The 14,764-nt window shown below is 41.1% G+C and overlaps 1 protein-coding gene across 4 annotated transcripts in view; it reads left to right on the top strand.

Annotated features, from left to right (window-relative positions):
• LOC139584472 (chromatin remodeling regulator CECR2-like) overlaps positions 1 to 14,764 on the top strand; it is a 46,186-nt gene that overhangs the window by 16,484 nt on the left and 14,938 nt on the right. For 3 of the 4 annotated variants that reach the window (XM_071416374.1, XM_071416373.1, XM_071416371.1), the window contains exons 2-5: positions 5,891 to 5,985; positions 10,055 to 10,238; positions 13,997 to 14,124; positions 14,539 to 14,619. In XM_071416374.1, coding sequence (XP_071272475.1) covers positions 5,891 to 5,985; positions 10,055 to 10,238; positions 13,997 to 14,124; positions 14,539 to 14,619 — 488 coding nt within the window. The remainder of the gene's footprint in view (positions 1 to 5,890; positions 5,986 to 10,054; positions 10,239 to 13,996; positions 14,125 to 14,538; positions 14,620 to 14,764) is intronic. The other variant, XM_071416375.1, reaches the window with a different exon arrangement.

The raw sequence follows: 14,764 nt of genomic DNA, 5'->3' as shown, positions 1-14,764 counted from the left end.
ATACAGACTTGAAATCATTGTCCACTTGTAATAATGCCAATTTAATCATGTTTACATATCTTGCATCACTCATCGTATGTATATACTGTATTTTATACCATCTATTGCATCTTGCCTATGTCATTGCTCATCCATTCTGTCATTGCTCATCCATATATTTATATGTGTGTGTGTGTGTGTGTGTGTGTGTGTGTATATATTCTTATTCCATTCCTTTACTTAGAATTGTGTGTGTTTTAGTTAGTTGTTTTGGAATTGATAGATATTTGTGCACTGTTGGAAGTAGAAGCACAAACATTTCACTACACTTTCAATAATATCTGCTAAGCATGTGTATGTGACCAGTAAAATTTGATTTGATGTCGGTTCAATTACTTGAATACTATTTAGTTTCTTGTGTGAGCCCATCGCATCATTTTCTCTAAAGAGAGAAATCAAGTTAATAACTGTGGGACACTGGGCTGAAGGGAGTTGTAGTTTTCATGAATCAAATATTCAACCTACATTGAACAAAAAATATAAACGCAACATGTAAAGTGTGGGTCCTATGTTTCATGAGCTGAAACAAAATATCCCAGAAATGTTCCATGCTAACAAAAAGCAAATTTCTATCATTTTGTGCACACATTTGTTTACATCTCTGTGAGTGAGCATTTCTCCTTTGCCAAGGTAATCCATCCACCTGACAGGTGTGGCATATCAAGTAGCTGATTAAACATGATCATTACACAGGTGCACCTTGTGCTGGGGACAATTTAAAGGCCACATTAAAATGTGCAGTTTTGTCACACAACACAATGCCACAGATGTCTGAAGTTTTAAGGGAGTGTGCAATTGGCACGCTGACTGCTGGAATGTCCACCAGAGGTGTTGCCAGAGAATTGAATGTTAATTTCTCTGCCATAAGCTGACTCCAACGTCGCTTTAGAGAAATTTCCAGTATGTCCATCCGGCCTCACAACTGCAGACCACTTGTAACCACGCCAGCCCAGGACCTCAACATCTAGCTTCTTCACCTACGGGATCGTCTATTGGAGAGGGGGTACAGAGGAGTATTTATGTCTGTAATATAACTCATTTTGAGTGGCTGGGCCTGCCTCCCCAGTGGGTGGGCCTGGCTGCCAATTGGGTGGGCCTATGCCCTCCCCGGCCTACCCATGGCTGCGCCCCTGCAGAGTCATGTGAAATCCATAGATTAGGGCCTAATGAATTTATTTAAATTGACTGATTTCCTTTTATATGAACTGTATCTCAGTAAAATCTTTATTGCACATGGCGTCGGTTATATTTTTCCGTCAGTATAGTTCAGCGCAGAAACATGTTAATGGACTACAATGACCATAATCCATTGCACCTGTTCTTTCCGCCTCTAACAGAGATGGTTAAAAAAAAAATACGCCTGCTACGTTAGGTTAGATACACACAGACTGGATGAGAGCGGAATGTACACAACGAGGAGAGAGTGGGATAGACAGTTCGTGAAAGTATGCCTTATATACTTTGAAGAACTAGTCAAATGATTGTCATAACTTTAAGGAATGAAAAATGGTAAAGTCGCCAAGTAAAAACTCAGTTATATACACAACTGACATATTTCATAGTCCTTTTTAATTTTTTTTTATTGATGTCTACCCAATGTGGACAATGGAATATTTTCAATGTTTTGACAATTGAATTTAAACTTTTTGCCTTTCGTAATGTCAATTAAAAAGCTAAAATTTGTGATTTTGTTTCATAATGCATTTAATGTTTAAAAAAATGATCGAAATCGAAAACGGTGATATATATAAACGGTGATATAGATATATATATCACCGTTTATATATATCACCGTTTTCGATTTCGATCATTTTTTTAAACATTAAATGCATTATGAAACAAAATCACAAATTTTAGCTTTTTAAAATGTATTTCCCCCCCTTCTATTTTTTATAATGGAACCAAAATTGAGTCTGCTTCAAAAAACACTAATCGCTCAGCATTACTGGTAGCTAACTACACAAATGGTCAAAAGTTTTAGAACACCTACTCATTAAGGCTTTTCTTTATTTTTACTATTTTCTACATTGTAGAATAATAGTGAAGACATCAAAACTATGAAATAACACATGGAATCATGTAGTAACCAAAAAAGTGTTAAACAAATCAAAATATACAGCTGAAGTCGGAAGTTTACATACACTTAGGCTGGAGTCATTAAAACCCGTTTTCAACCACTCCACAAATGTCTTGTTAACAAACTAGTTTTGGCAAGTCGGTTAGGACATCTACTTTGTGCATGACACAATTTAATTTTCCCAACAATTGTTTAAAGAAAGTGCGTTATAAGTTAAATAAATCTATCACAATTCCAGTGGGTCAGAAGTTTACATATACTAAGTTAACTGTGCCTTTAAACAGCTTGGAAAATTCCAGAAAATGATGCCATGGCTTTAGAAGCTTCTGATAGGCTAATTGACATCATTTGAGTCAATTGGAGGTGTACCTGTGGATGTATTTCAAGGTCTACCTTCAAACTCAGTGCCTCTCTGCTTGACATCATGGGAAAATCAAAAGAAATCAGCCAAGATCTCAGAAAAAAAATTTGTAGACCTCCACAAGTCTGGTTCATCCTTGGGAGCAATTTCCAAACGCCTGAAGGTACCACGTTCATCTGTACAAACAATAGTATGCAAGTATAAACACAATGGGGCCACGCAGCCGTCATACCTCTCAGGTAGGAGACGTGTTCTGTCTCCTAGAGATGAGCGTACTTTGGTGCAAAAAGTGCAAATCAATCCCAGAATAACAGCAAAGGACCTTGTGAAGATGCTAGAGGAAACGGGTACAAAACTATCTATATCCACAGTAAAACTAGTCCTATATCGACATTACCTAAAAGGCCGCTCAGCAAGGAAGAAGCCACTGCTCCAAAACCGCCATAAAAAAGCCAGACTACGGTTTGCAACTGCACATGGGGACAAAGATTGTACTTTTTGGAGAAATGTCCTCTGGTCTGATGAAACAAAAATAGAACTGTTTGGCCATAATGACCATCGTTATGTTTGGAGGAAAAAGGGGGAGGCTTGCAAGCCGAAGAACACCATCCCAACCGTGAAGCACGGGTGTGGCTGCATCATGTTGTGGGGGTGCTTTGCTGCAGGTGGGACTGGTGCACTTCACAAAATAGGTGGCATCATTAGGCAGGAAAATTGTGGATATATTGAAGCAACATCTCAAGACATCAGTCAGGAGGTTAAAGCTAGGTCACAAATGGGTCTTCCAAATGGACAATGACCCCAAGCACGCTTCCATAGTTGTGGCAAAATGGCTTAAAGAAAACAAAGTCAAGGTATTGGAGTGGCCATCACAAAGCCCTGACCTCAATCCTATAGAAAATGTGTGGGCAGAACTGAAAAAGCGTTTGCGAGCCAGGAGGCCTACAAACCTGACTCGGTTACACCAGCTCTATCAGGAGGAACGGGCCAAAATTCACCCAAGTTATTGTGGGAAGCTTGTGGAAGGCTACCCAAAACATTTGACCTAAGTTAAACAATTTAAAGTCAATGCTACCAAATACTAATTGAGAGTATGTAAACTTCTGACCCACTGGAAATGCGATGAAAGAAATAAAAGCTGAAATAAATTATTCTTTCTACTATTATTCTGACATTTCACATTCTTAAAATAAAGTGGTGATCCTAACTGACCTAAGACAGGGCATTTTTGCTAGGATTTAAATGTCAGGAATTGTTTTTAAATGTATTTAGCTAAGGTGTATGTGAACTTCTGACTTCAACTGTAGATTCTTCAAACTCTTGGCATTCTATCAACCATATTTTTTTCTATTTAAAAAAATAAATAAAAATGTAACTAGGCAAGCCAGTTCAGAACAAATTCTTATTTACAATGACGGCCATACCTGGACGACGCTGCGCCAATTGTGCACCAACCTATGGGACTCCCAATCACGGCCAGATGTGATACAGCCTGGATTCGAACCAGGGACTGTAGTGACTTCTCTTGCACTGAGATCCAGTGCCTTAGACCACGGCGCCAATCGGGAGCCCAAAGCTTCATGAGGGAGTCACCTGGAATGCATTTCAATTAACAGGTGTGCCTTGTTAAGTTAATTAATGGAATTTCTTTCCTCAATGCGTTTGAGCCAATCTGTTGTGTTGTGACAAAAGGGGGGAGGGAGGGGGGGTTACGATAGTCCATATTATGGCAAGAACAGCTCAAAACACTTTTTTTTGGTTACTACATGATTCCATATGTGTTATTTCATAGTTTTGATGTCTTCACTTTATTCTACAATGTAGAAAATAGTAAAAATAAAGAAACACGTAATGTGTAGGTGTTCTAAAACTTTTGACCCTAGTGTATGTTATTGTGGTTTCTGGCACCCAAGTTCCAGGCCCTCCCAGGGTTGTGAGCTTCCCTCCTCCCAGGCTCTTCATATTGAATTATTCTTTAGCTCCATTAGAATCTGTTTAATTTTCCACCATGATCAATAGGTTTTTAAATTGGTCATTGAAATGTGCTCAAGCAGCTTAATGAACTCTGCTTTTTTTAATAATAGGACTTGGCGATAAAGAATCAGCCCAGCCAGCTCTGGCATGTTTCTATTGCACCACCAACCAGTCCTGAGTAGCTATCAGATTATTTATTTATTTATTTTACCCCAAAGCAGAAACATCAATTTTATCCTGTTTTTAAACCACTCTCTCTCCCCCCTGTTTTCCATCCTGCTGACTGTTGACTCCTAGCTTCCTTGCTTCTCCACAGCCAGGAGGTGTGGAGGCTGACCCCCCAGTGACCCCAGCACTCAGACGGTTTTATCTAGAGAGAGGCAGCAATCTGCAGGCTGTGGCTGCACAATGAAATGGGCCTCCTCACCCTTCAGTTAATTCTGGACTGTCACCATGCTTTTTCTTTGGGGAGGTTTGTTGGTGGAGGGGAAATGTGTTTTATGCAGAGAATTTAGAAGTGAGTTCTGTAGATGGAGACAGAAGGGAGTGGTGGGGGGCAGTCAGCTGCAGGCGGATTACTTTTTAAGGGGAATAGCCAATGCTGAAGGGTCGCTTTGCATCCTGGGAAAGTGGGAAGAAAGGTTAAGTAAAATGGACACTTGGCTGATAGAGCAATTTGCATTAGTGTTTTTTGCCCTCAGCCTCCCTTGCCTCTGCTCTGTAGCTGAGGGCCTTTGGGTATCCCGGGCAGAGAGCAAGCATGCTGGGTAACAGTGGAGGAGAGGGGGGTCTGTCTTTGCGGTGGCCTTAGGCTCCTGCTGCCGTCTCTCCTTGGTTCTCTCAAGGCCTTTAGAGTTTGCTCTCCTGGTTACTGCCGCTTCATAAACCCTCAATGGTGGCCACACAATGCCAGGCAGGAGACGGTCCAGGGTCGAACTTGAACCTCGTCTCCAACCGCTGGCAGAAAGGACTCCTCTGAGAACATGTGAGCTAGTCCCCCCTCCCCACAGCAACTCAATCACACTAACCGGTCCCTACACACAGCCTATCTAGTATGGTTGTTTGTCATGATCAAGCGTGTTCGACTCGAGGTGAAATACTGCCTGATTCTGGTCCCCTATGGCTCTGACAGTTTACTAGTTCCAATATCCACACTTCAACGAAGTTTTGCCACGAGAGCTCCTGTTTCATTGAAAATGTCAAACTGTGTCTTGTAAACCCTAAATTCTCATCACCTCCTACCGTTTTACTCCAGGGCATCCGTATCACTTTGGAATCACACAGCTTTTTTTTCTTTTCGTGCCGATCTGTGACTAATACCAACCATAAAATGTTATATGCGGACTTTAAAACAAATATTTTTGAGTACCTTAAAAAGAGGATCTCCATATAACTCATTGGCTGACCTCTTCTCCCTGCTGTGTGTGTCTGTGTGGTAGGAGCTGGAAGATGCGCTACAGAAGCAGGACATAGACTTTCTGGCTGACCTCCTCGTCTCACTGCTGCAAGGATGCTACCAGCGCACAGACATCACGTAAGTAGTACCCCCAGCCTTCCCACATCCTTTATTTAATTTTTATTAGTTTAATATTGACTAGGTCTACCTTTTTCGCTCACTAGCACACAGCAGCATTTACCTTTCTTGTAACGCAACGTTGGTCTGTTATCTTCCCCATCTTGGTGACAACATCCAGGGGCCCGTATGGGCCACAGGAAGTTTGAGTCACAAACCCTGTTAGTAGTGAGCACATCAGAATGTGAACACTTGTGTTGAAATCAGCCTTTGCAACTGAGTGAGAGTTCTCACAAAGGAAGCTAGGTTTAGGAGGATTTTTCCCTGGTGGGGGACAGTTCATTTGATGAGTAAGTGTGAGATAGGGAGTGGGAAGAGCACAGGAAAGTAAAATGAATGTTCTAGTCCAAAAGGGGCCTCCACCCATTACCACCACCTCTTCTGGGGCCTCATTGATCAAAGGTGTGTGCACACAAAAAATACTCAAAACCTTTGAATGTGCCAGTTTTTTCGCAAAGGTTGGTATTCAAATTCTGAGCTTGATGAGAGTGCTTATTTTCACGCTACTTTCAAGCCATGTGTCTTGCAACCAACTTCTAGAAGGTTGATCAACTGTATTGCAAGCAAATAGGATTATTGTTTTTTTGAGGTGTTTGCTCAAATTGTAGTAATGGTAAGCTAATAGAAACACAATCATGTATTGAGAAACAAAATATTGAACAAACACTTTGTCCTTTGCATAGATGTGTGGGCTGTAGCATTTACTTTTAAATTGTTCGAAAGTACAATCAGTCTTGTAAGAATGCGCGGCCAGTGTCTGGCACTCGCTAGGCCGCATGCATTTTTTTTGGGGGGGGGGTCACTGTACCATTCTGCCCACACCTGTACAGAAATGTTGATAAAACTTGCCATGGCACTGTCTTTTAGGAACTATCATGGCCCAGTTCCAACATTTCCAAATCATACAGAAAATGAGGGTGTTTTTGTTACCATAAAAGGTGAATGGAGGGTGTTTTCCAGATGGGGTTGTAGCTCTTGTTCACTACTGAACAAATATAATATGGCTCTGATTTATCAATGAAAACATGCGTATATGTTGCGTGTTACAGTTTGATAAATCCCAATAATTTGTGGCGCATGCACATCCTAGAATCTCCACGTACACCAGAATTTAGTAAGACATTTACTCACTGTTGATAAGTGAGCCCCCTGCTCTTGCTCCATCAGCACTACCGGGCCAGGCACCAGTCTGCCTGTGACTGGGGAGAGAGGTTAGGACTGATCCAGTTTCCGCACCCGGGCTGGCCTTATTGGGCTGGACAGCCACTGGCATCTCGGGGGTGGCTGCTTGGTTCTGGCCTTTCACAGAACTGCCCTTTTCATCCGCACTCGTTAAATGCTCCGGCGGAGCTGGAGAGGGGGGTGGTGGTGTTTTTAGCAGAGGATGGGGGAGGGGGGGCTGCAGCTGTCTGAAAGTGCACACTGCTCTTTCAAGATAAGCTATTTTCTTTCTCATTTTCTCTTGTTGCGTTGGCACTCAGCCCTGCCCTGACTCCTTGTTTCTATGCAACTGAGCGGGATCCGAAGGGTTCCAGATTATTCAGACAGATCTGACCCAGAACCAACATTTTATTTACCAGCATCCAACTTAGAACAGTGATACAAACTAGGGATCCACCGATATATCAGTGAACATATTGAAATCGGACGATATTAGCTGAAAATGCCAACATCGGTATCGGCCCGATATCTAGTTTAACGGCGATGTGCAAAACCGATGTCAAAACTGACGTGCATACCTATATAACACAGATGAGAACATCTTTGTATATAATGCAGGTACATGACGTAATGACGCTACGTAAAATGTTGCGCTACACGTGCAAAACAGCGTTCCTAACCTAGCCCACAATGTCTGCTGTATGGATCAAGCAGTCAACAAGTTGAGCAGTCATTTGAATGAGTAAGATCATTTCAGCGAGACAACTCGAAGGCGAAATCCATTAACGGCAAGATAATGGAATTCATAGCCCTTGACAATCAACTGTTCTCTATCATGGGTGATGTTGGCTTTCGCCGACTGGTTGAGCACCAGTACACTTTTTTTTTTTGGGGGGGGGCACTTTTTTTCAGATGTTGCACTACTGGAGTTACACAGTAATAGCGTCACTGCTATTAGCTTCACGACTGACATTTGGACCAGCGATATCAGCCCCATGAGCATGCTGAGTCTGACAGCACAGTGGGTCGTCGAGGATTTCGCACTGAGGAAAGTCGTATTACATGCTCATGAATATGCTGGTTAAAATGCCGCTGCTGCAATTTCAATGGCATTTGCGAACATGTTTGAAACTTGGAAACATGAACATGATAGCTCCATTCAAACAACTGGCTCGAGAAATCAGCTCATCAACTGTGCCTGCAGCAGATGTGATACTCTCTGTTATGGCATTGAAACGCCTGCTCAACAAAACTGACAGGGATGTAATCAAATGTGCACAGAATTTGAGAAGCTTTATGTGCGTATGGAAAATTTCTGGGATCTTTTTTTCCAGCTCATGAAACATGGTACAAACACTTTACATGTTGCGTTTTATATTTTTGTTTAGTGTAGTATTTGTATTCTAATTCCTAATTTTAACGCCACCGATTCTGTCACATAACAGTGGAGTGCGCATGCCCATTCTGACTTTGTGTGATGTTAGTGCTGACTAGTTTCTATGGAGTAAAGATGGCCCCTTTACCCGACGAGGTGGGTGTTTTTACTGGCCCACATTGGTGAATGAAACAGTTGCCCTTGACAGTTTGCCCCTGCAACAAAACTGCCCACACAGGCTGTGAACAAGCGATTCGGTGGCATTTTCTCTTTGCTGTGTCGCCACCATGCTCAACACTATGTACAAGGACCGCTACTTCGATGCAGACAAGAAACAGGGTTTTTGTGAAATGTTACATACACAGCTGGACAAGATGGAAACAGTGACAGACACATTGACAGTGCGCACTGAGGAAGAGTGGCCACGGACTGAAACTTCACTGCTTGATATGTATGATGAAATCCTGGTTGAGAATGAAACGACTGAACAAATGAACAACGAAACAGCACAGCAAGTAAGTGATAGAAATAGGTTTTGATTATGTTTTACTGGTAATGGGAACATACGTAACTGCCAACAATAACTTTTTTGGTGTGTGTAACCTTTAACTAGGCACGTCAATTAAGAGCAAAATCATATTTACAATGACGTCCTGGGCCAATTGTGCGCCGCCCTATGGAATTCCCAATCACGGCCGGATGTGATACAGCCTGGATTCGAACCAGGGACTGTGGTGATGCCTCTTGCACTGAGACCGCTGCGTGTGTGTTAACTATTTAACTGTACTAGAATGCTTAAAAGGCCGCTAAAATTTTTAATATCAGTTATCGGTATCGGGGGTTTTTTGACAAGGAAAATATAGGATATCGATATCGGTGCATCACTAATACAAACCCACTCAAATGCAAACAAAATGGCTTTCTTTTTGCATTCCTTTTTCCTCGAACTACTACGGTATGGCAGCTTGATTTATTTAATGACTATCACAATGGACAGCCTGCTTTTCTTAATTTTAAGGACAAGGATTTGGAAGTGAGTGAGTAATGGTGCTGCTATTGTCAGATCCCAATGGTCTCTTTTGAAGGTCTTTATATTAGGGGGATTATTGTGTTGTAATTTCTGTCCAACCATCGCCCAATCAAGCATTCCTTTTAATTGCCTAGATTGGTATCAATACAAAGCACATGTTCCAAGTTTTGACCTTTTGACACTATAAGAACAGTAGGCGTTTGAGAATGAACGACTTCTAGTTGAAGAGATTGAGTATGTGACATGAATGGGTTAGAAACAACAAAATTATCCAATGTTGTATAGGAACCCTTGACTAGTTTGCTCCAACCAAATTCACTGCAGATCTCAATATTGTTTTGTTAATACCCAGCCCTCCTTACTATTGTATTGTCATACAAGCATGACATTGTCTCAGCGATTAATGGCGACGCTTTACTAGGTGTGGGAAAACATATGGGACTAATCACTCCTCTCCCCTTCAGCCCCCAGGCATTCAGCGATTACCTGGACGACATCATCAACTACCGCTGGGAGTTGGAGGAGGGGAAGCCTAACCCGCTGCGCCAGGGGCCCTTTGAGGAGCTGGCCCCACGCACGCAGGTGGAACTGCTGCACAGGCTGTGTGACTACCGCCTGGACGCTGCCGATGTCTTCGACCTGCTCAAGGTACTATACACACACACACACACACACACACACAGAGTACACCGGTTACCGTAAGTCTGCACCTGTTTTAACTCCTGTTATGACCGTTTCAGAGTTAGCATGGGGAAAACAGTTACCAAAAAAAACTGTATAAACACATTTTTTGTAAGCTGTAGTTATGGTGAATTATTGTGACACCATTTATGGTGACTGGCTGAAGAAGTGCTATCTAACCTGATGAAGTGAATTATATACAGTACCAGTCATACGTTTGGACACACCTACTCATTCCAGGGTTTTTCTTTATTTTTACTATTTTCCACATTGTAGAATAATAGTGAAGATGTCAAATCTATGAAATAACACATATGGAATCATGTAGTAACCAAAAGTGTTAAATAAATCAAAATATATTTAAGATTCTTCAAAGTAGCCACCCTTTGCCTTGATGACAGCTTTGCACACTGTTGGCATTCTCTCAACCAGCTTTATGAGGTAGTCACCTGGAATGTATTTCAATTAACAGGTGTGCCTTGCTAAAAGTTAATTTGTGGAATTTCTTTCCCTCTTAATGCGTTTGAGCCAATCAGTTGTGTTGTGACAAGGTAGGGGTGGTATACAGAAGATAGCCCTATCTGGTAAAAGACCAAGTCCATATTATGGCAAGAACAGCTCAAATAGCAAAGAGAAACGACAGTACATCATTACTTTAACACATGAAGGTCAGTCGATGCGGAAAATTTCAATAACTTTTTTTAAGTGCAGTCGCAAAAACAATCAAGCGCTATGATGAAACGGGCTCTCATGAGGACCGCCACAGGAAAGGAAGACCCAGAGTTACCTCTGCTGCAGAGGATATGTTTATTAGTTACCAGCCCAGATAAATGCTTGACAGAGTTCAAGTAAGACACATCTCAACATCAACAGTTTTTTTTAATGTTTTATTTTATTTAAGCTTTTTTATTTTACTAGTCAGTTAAGAACAAATTCTTATTTACAATGATGGCCTAGGAACAGTGTGTGAACTGCCTTGTTCAGGGGCAGAACGACAAAGTTTTACCTTGTCAGCTCGATGATTCGATCTAGCAACCTTTCGGTTACTGGACCAACGCTCTAACCACTAGGCTACCTGCCGCCTCCTGTTCAGAGGAGACTGTGTGAATCAGGCCTTCATGGTCGAATTGCTGCAAAGAAACCACTTAAGGACACCAATAAGAAGAAGAGACTTGCTTGTCCTAAGAAACACGAGCAATTAGACCGGTGGAAATCTGTCCTTTGGTCTGATGAGTCCAAATTTGAGATTTTTGGTTCCAACTGCTGTGTTTTTGTGAGACGCAGAGTATGTGAATTGATGATCTGACACTGCCAGTGATTTTATTTAGAATTCAAGGCACGCTTAAAAACTTCTTGTCAATAGGGGGGTGCTGTTTTCACTTTGGAAAAAATCGTGCCCAATTTAAACGGCCTCGTACTCTATTCTAGATCATACAATATGCATATTATTATTACTATTGGATAGAAAACACTCAAGTTTCTAAAACTATTTGAATTATATCTGTGAGTAAAACAGAACTCATTTTGCAGCAAACTTCCATACAGGAAGTGAAAAATCTGAAAAAGAGGCTCTGTTTCAGGGCCTGCCTATTCAATTGCCTTATATTTATTGATATGCATGCACTTCATACGCCTTCCACTAGATGTCAACAGGCAGTGGAAGGTGGAATGTGGTGTCTAGCTTGATCTGAGGTCGAACAAGAGCTTTTGGAGTGACAGGTCAGCCATTTTGTCAGTTTTCCAAGGCGCGCGAAGGAGCTCCACATTGTCTTCTGAAAAGCGGTCGGTATACACGGCGAATATCTCCGGCTCTGATTTTATTTGATACATTTGATAATAACATCATAAAGTAGGTTTTTTTCAACAGAGTTTTATCAGTTTATTCAACGTTTATTTGGACTTTTGGAGTTTTCCGTTCTTTGCGCCAAGAGAGGATGGGAATGTTAGTAACCTTGGCTAGCATTGTGGCGCGAATTCGACAGAAGAAATGGACATTCTAAAACAAAACAACGATTTATTCTGGACCAAGGACTCCTTGTACAACATTCTGATGGAAGATCAGCAAAAGTAAGAAAAAATGTATGATGTTATTTCGTATTTCTGTGTAAAATATTGACTCCTATTCTCCGCCGTGTTGGTGAGTGCTGTCTCACAATAAGCAAGCTGTATGTTATGGTAAAGTTCTTTTTAAAAATCTAACACAGCGGTTGCATTAAGAACCAGTGTATCTTTCATTTGCCATACCACAAGTATTTTTATGTAAAGTTTATGATGAGTTCTTTGGTCAGATTAGGTGAGTGTCCAAAATATCTCAGGATATTCTGGGAAAATGTTGCTACATATTCACAATGTATAACCACGATTGCAGCGCTAAATATGCACATTTTCTAACAAAACATACGTGTATTGTATAACATGATGTTATTAGACTGTCATCTGATGAAGTTGTCCAAAGGTTAGTGATTAATTTTATATATTTTGCTGGTTTTTGCGAAAGCTACCGTTGCGGTGAATAAATGTGTTTGTGTGTTTGGCTATTGTGGTAAGCTAATATAATTCTACATTGTGTTTTCGCTGTAAAACACTTAAAAAATCGGAAATATTGTCTGGATTCACAAGATGTTTATCTTTCATTTGCTGTACACCATGTATTTTTCATAAATGTTTTATGATGAGTATTTATGTATTTCACGTTGCTCTCTGTAATTATTCTGGCTGCTTCGGTGCTATTTGTGATGGTAGCTGCAATGTAAAACTATGATTTATACCTCAAATATGCACATTTTTCGAACAAAACATAAATGTATTGTATAACATGTTATAAGACTGTCATCTGATGAAGTTGTTTCTTGGTTAGTGACTAATTATATCTCTATTTTGTCGGTTTTGTGAAAGCTACCTATGCGGTGGAAACATGGTGAAAATATGCGGTTGTGTGTTTGGCTATTGTGGTTAGCTAATAGAAATACATATTGTGTTTTCGCTGTAAAACATTTTAAAAATGATGGTTGGATTCACAAGATGTTTATCTTTCATTTGCTGTATTGGACTTGTGATTTCATGAAAATTATATTATATGATATCCCTGTCCCGTTAGGCTAGGCTATGCTAGTCAGCTTTTTTGATGAGGAGGATCCCGGATCCGGGATGGATATTAAGTAAAGGTTTTAACAGGCATGACTACCACAGCATTCTGCAGCGATACGCCATCCCATCTGGTTTGGGCTTAGTTGGGACTATCATTTGTTTTTAAACATGACAATGACCCAAAACACACCTCCAGGCTGTGTAAGTGCTATTTGACCAAGAAGGAGAGTGATGGAGTGCTGCATCAGATGACCTGGCCTCCACAATCACCCGACCTCAACCCAATTGAGATGGTTTGGGATGATTTGGACTGCAAAGTGAAGGAAAAGCAGCCAACAAGTGCTCAGCATATGTGGAAAGCATTCCTCATGAAGCTGGTTGAGAATGCCAAGAGTGTGCAAAGCTGTCATCAAGGCAAAGGGTGGCAACTTGGAAGAAACTCAAATATAAAATATATTTGATTTGTTTAACTTTTCTTTTGGTTACTACATGATTCCATACGTGTTATTTCTTAGTTTTGTTGTCTTCCCTATTAAAAAATAGGAAGAAAAAATAAAGAAAAACCCTTGAATGAGTAGGTTTGTCCAAACTGTTGACTGGTACTGTACATTATTAATCCATGCAATGTTTGATCCCAGGGCTTGGATGCGGACAGCCTGCGCGTGGAGCCGTTGGGTCAAGATGGGAACGGTACCCTCTACTGGTACTTCTATGGTACCCGCATGTACAAAGAGGAGCCGGTCAAGAGGAAAGCAGAGCACGTCCGGTAAGAGGGTTGCACCACAGGACATCAGTTGTAGACGTTGGATGGTTTTGCTTGCCCATAATTCACCAATAGAGGTCGCAGTATGTGAACACAATGCTAGTGTATATAACCATGTTTTTTATTTTTTGGATTCTCTGATACTTTACTGTGTGTGTGTGCATTTATATATGCGCTCTGGTTTTTGTAAAGAAATGACCTATGTAAACAGTAGCACTTCCTACTGCAAATCATGTTTTCTAAGGAAGGACAAAGTAGGCACCAACATAGTTAGTTATTCTCCGTAACTACATGTACTTGCTAGCCTGTTAGAGGTTAATTACACGGGTCACCCCGGTAATAGCTACCCAGGTAAAAGGCCTGTGTAATTTAAAGTGTGGGCGGATATTTGTTTTTCATGGTGTTGTTCCTCCACAGTGAAGCCCTTGTGATCAAACCAACAGAGAAGAGGAAAAGAGGAAGACCACCAAAGAAGAAAGTGGAGGAGATCCAGCTAAGGTGACCAGCAGCAGGGTCTCTCCTTTGTGGTCTCACATTCTGTCCGCTCTCAAACAAAATGTCTCCAGAGAAATAAATATTTTCACCAGCTTTGTTCCCCAGTCCTTGTTCATGCAATGCTTTGGAGTGCATGGTAAATACTGAA

Source organism: Salvelinus alpinus, chromosome 9 (genome assembly GCF_045679555.1).
Source record: "Salvelinus alpinus chromosome 9, SLU_Salpinus.1, whole genome shotgun sequence".
Classification (NCBI taxonomy): domain Eukaryota; kingdom Metazoa; phylum Chordata; class Actinopteri; order Salmoniformes; family Salmonidae; genus Salvelinus; species Salvelinus alpinus.
Note: the sequence above shows the minus strand (reverse complement) of the source record. Positions and strands in the feature narration are given on the sequence as shown.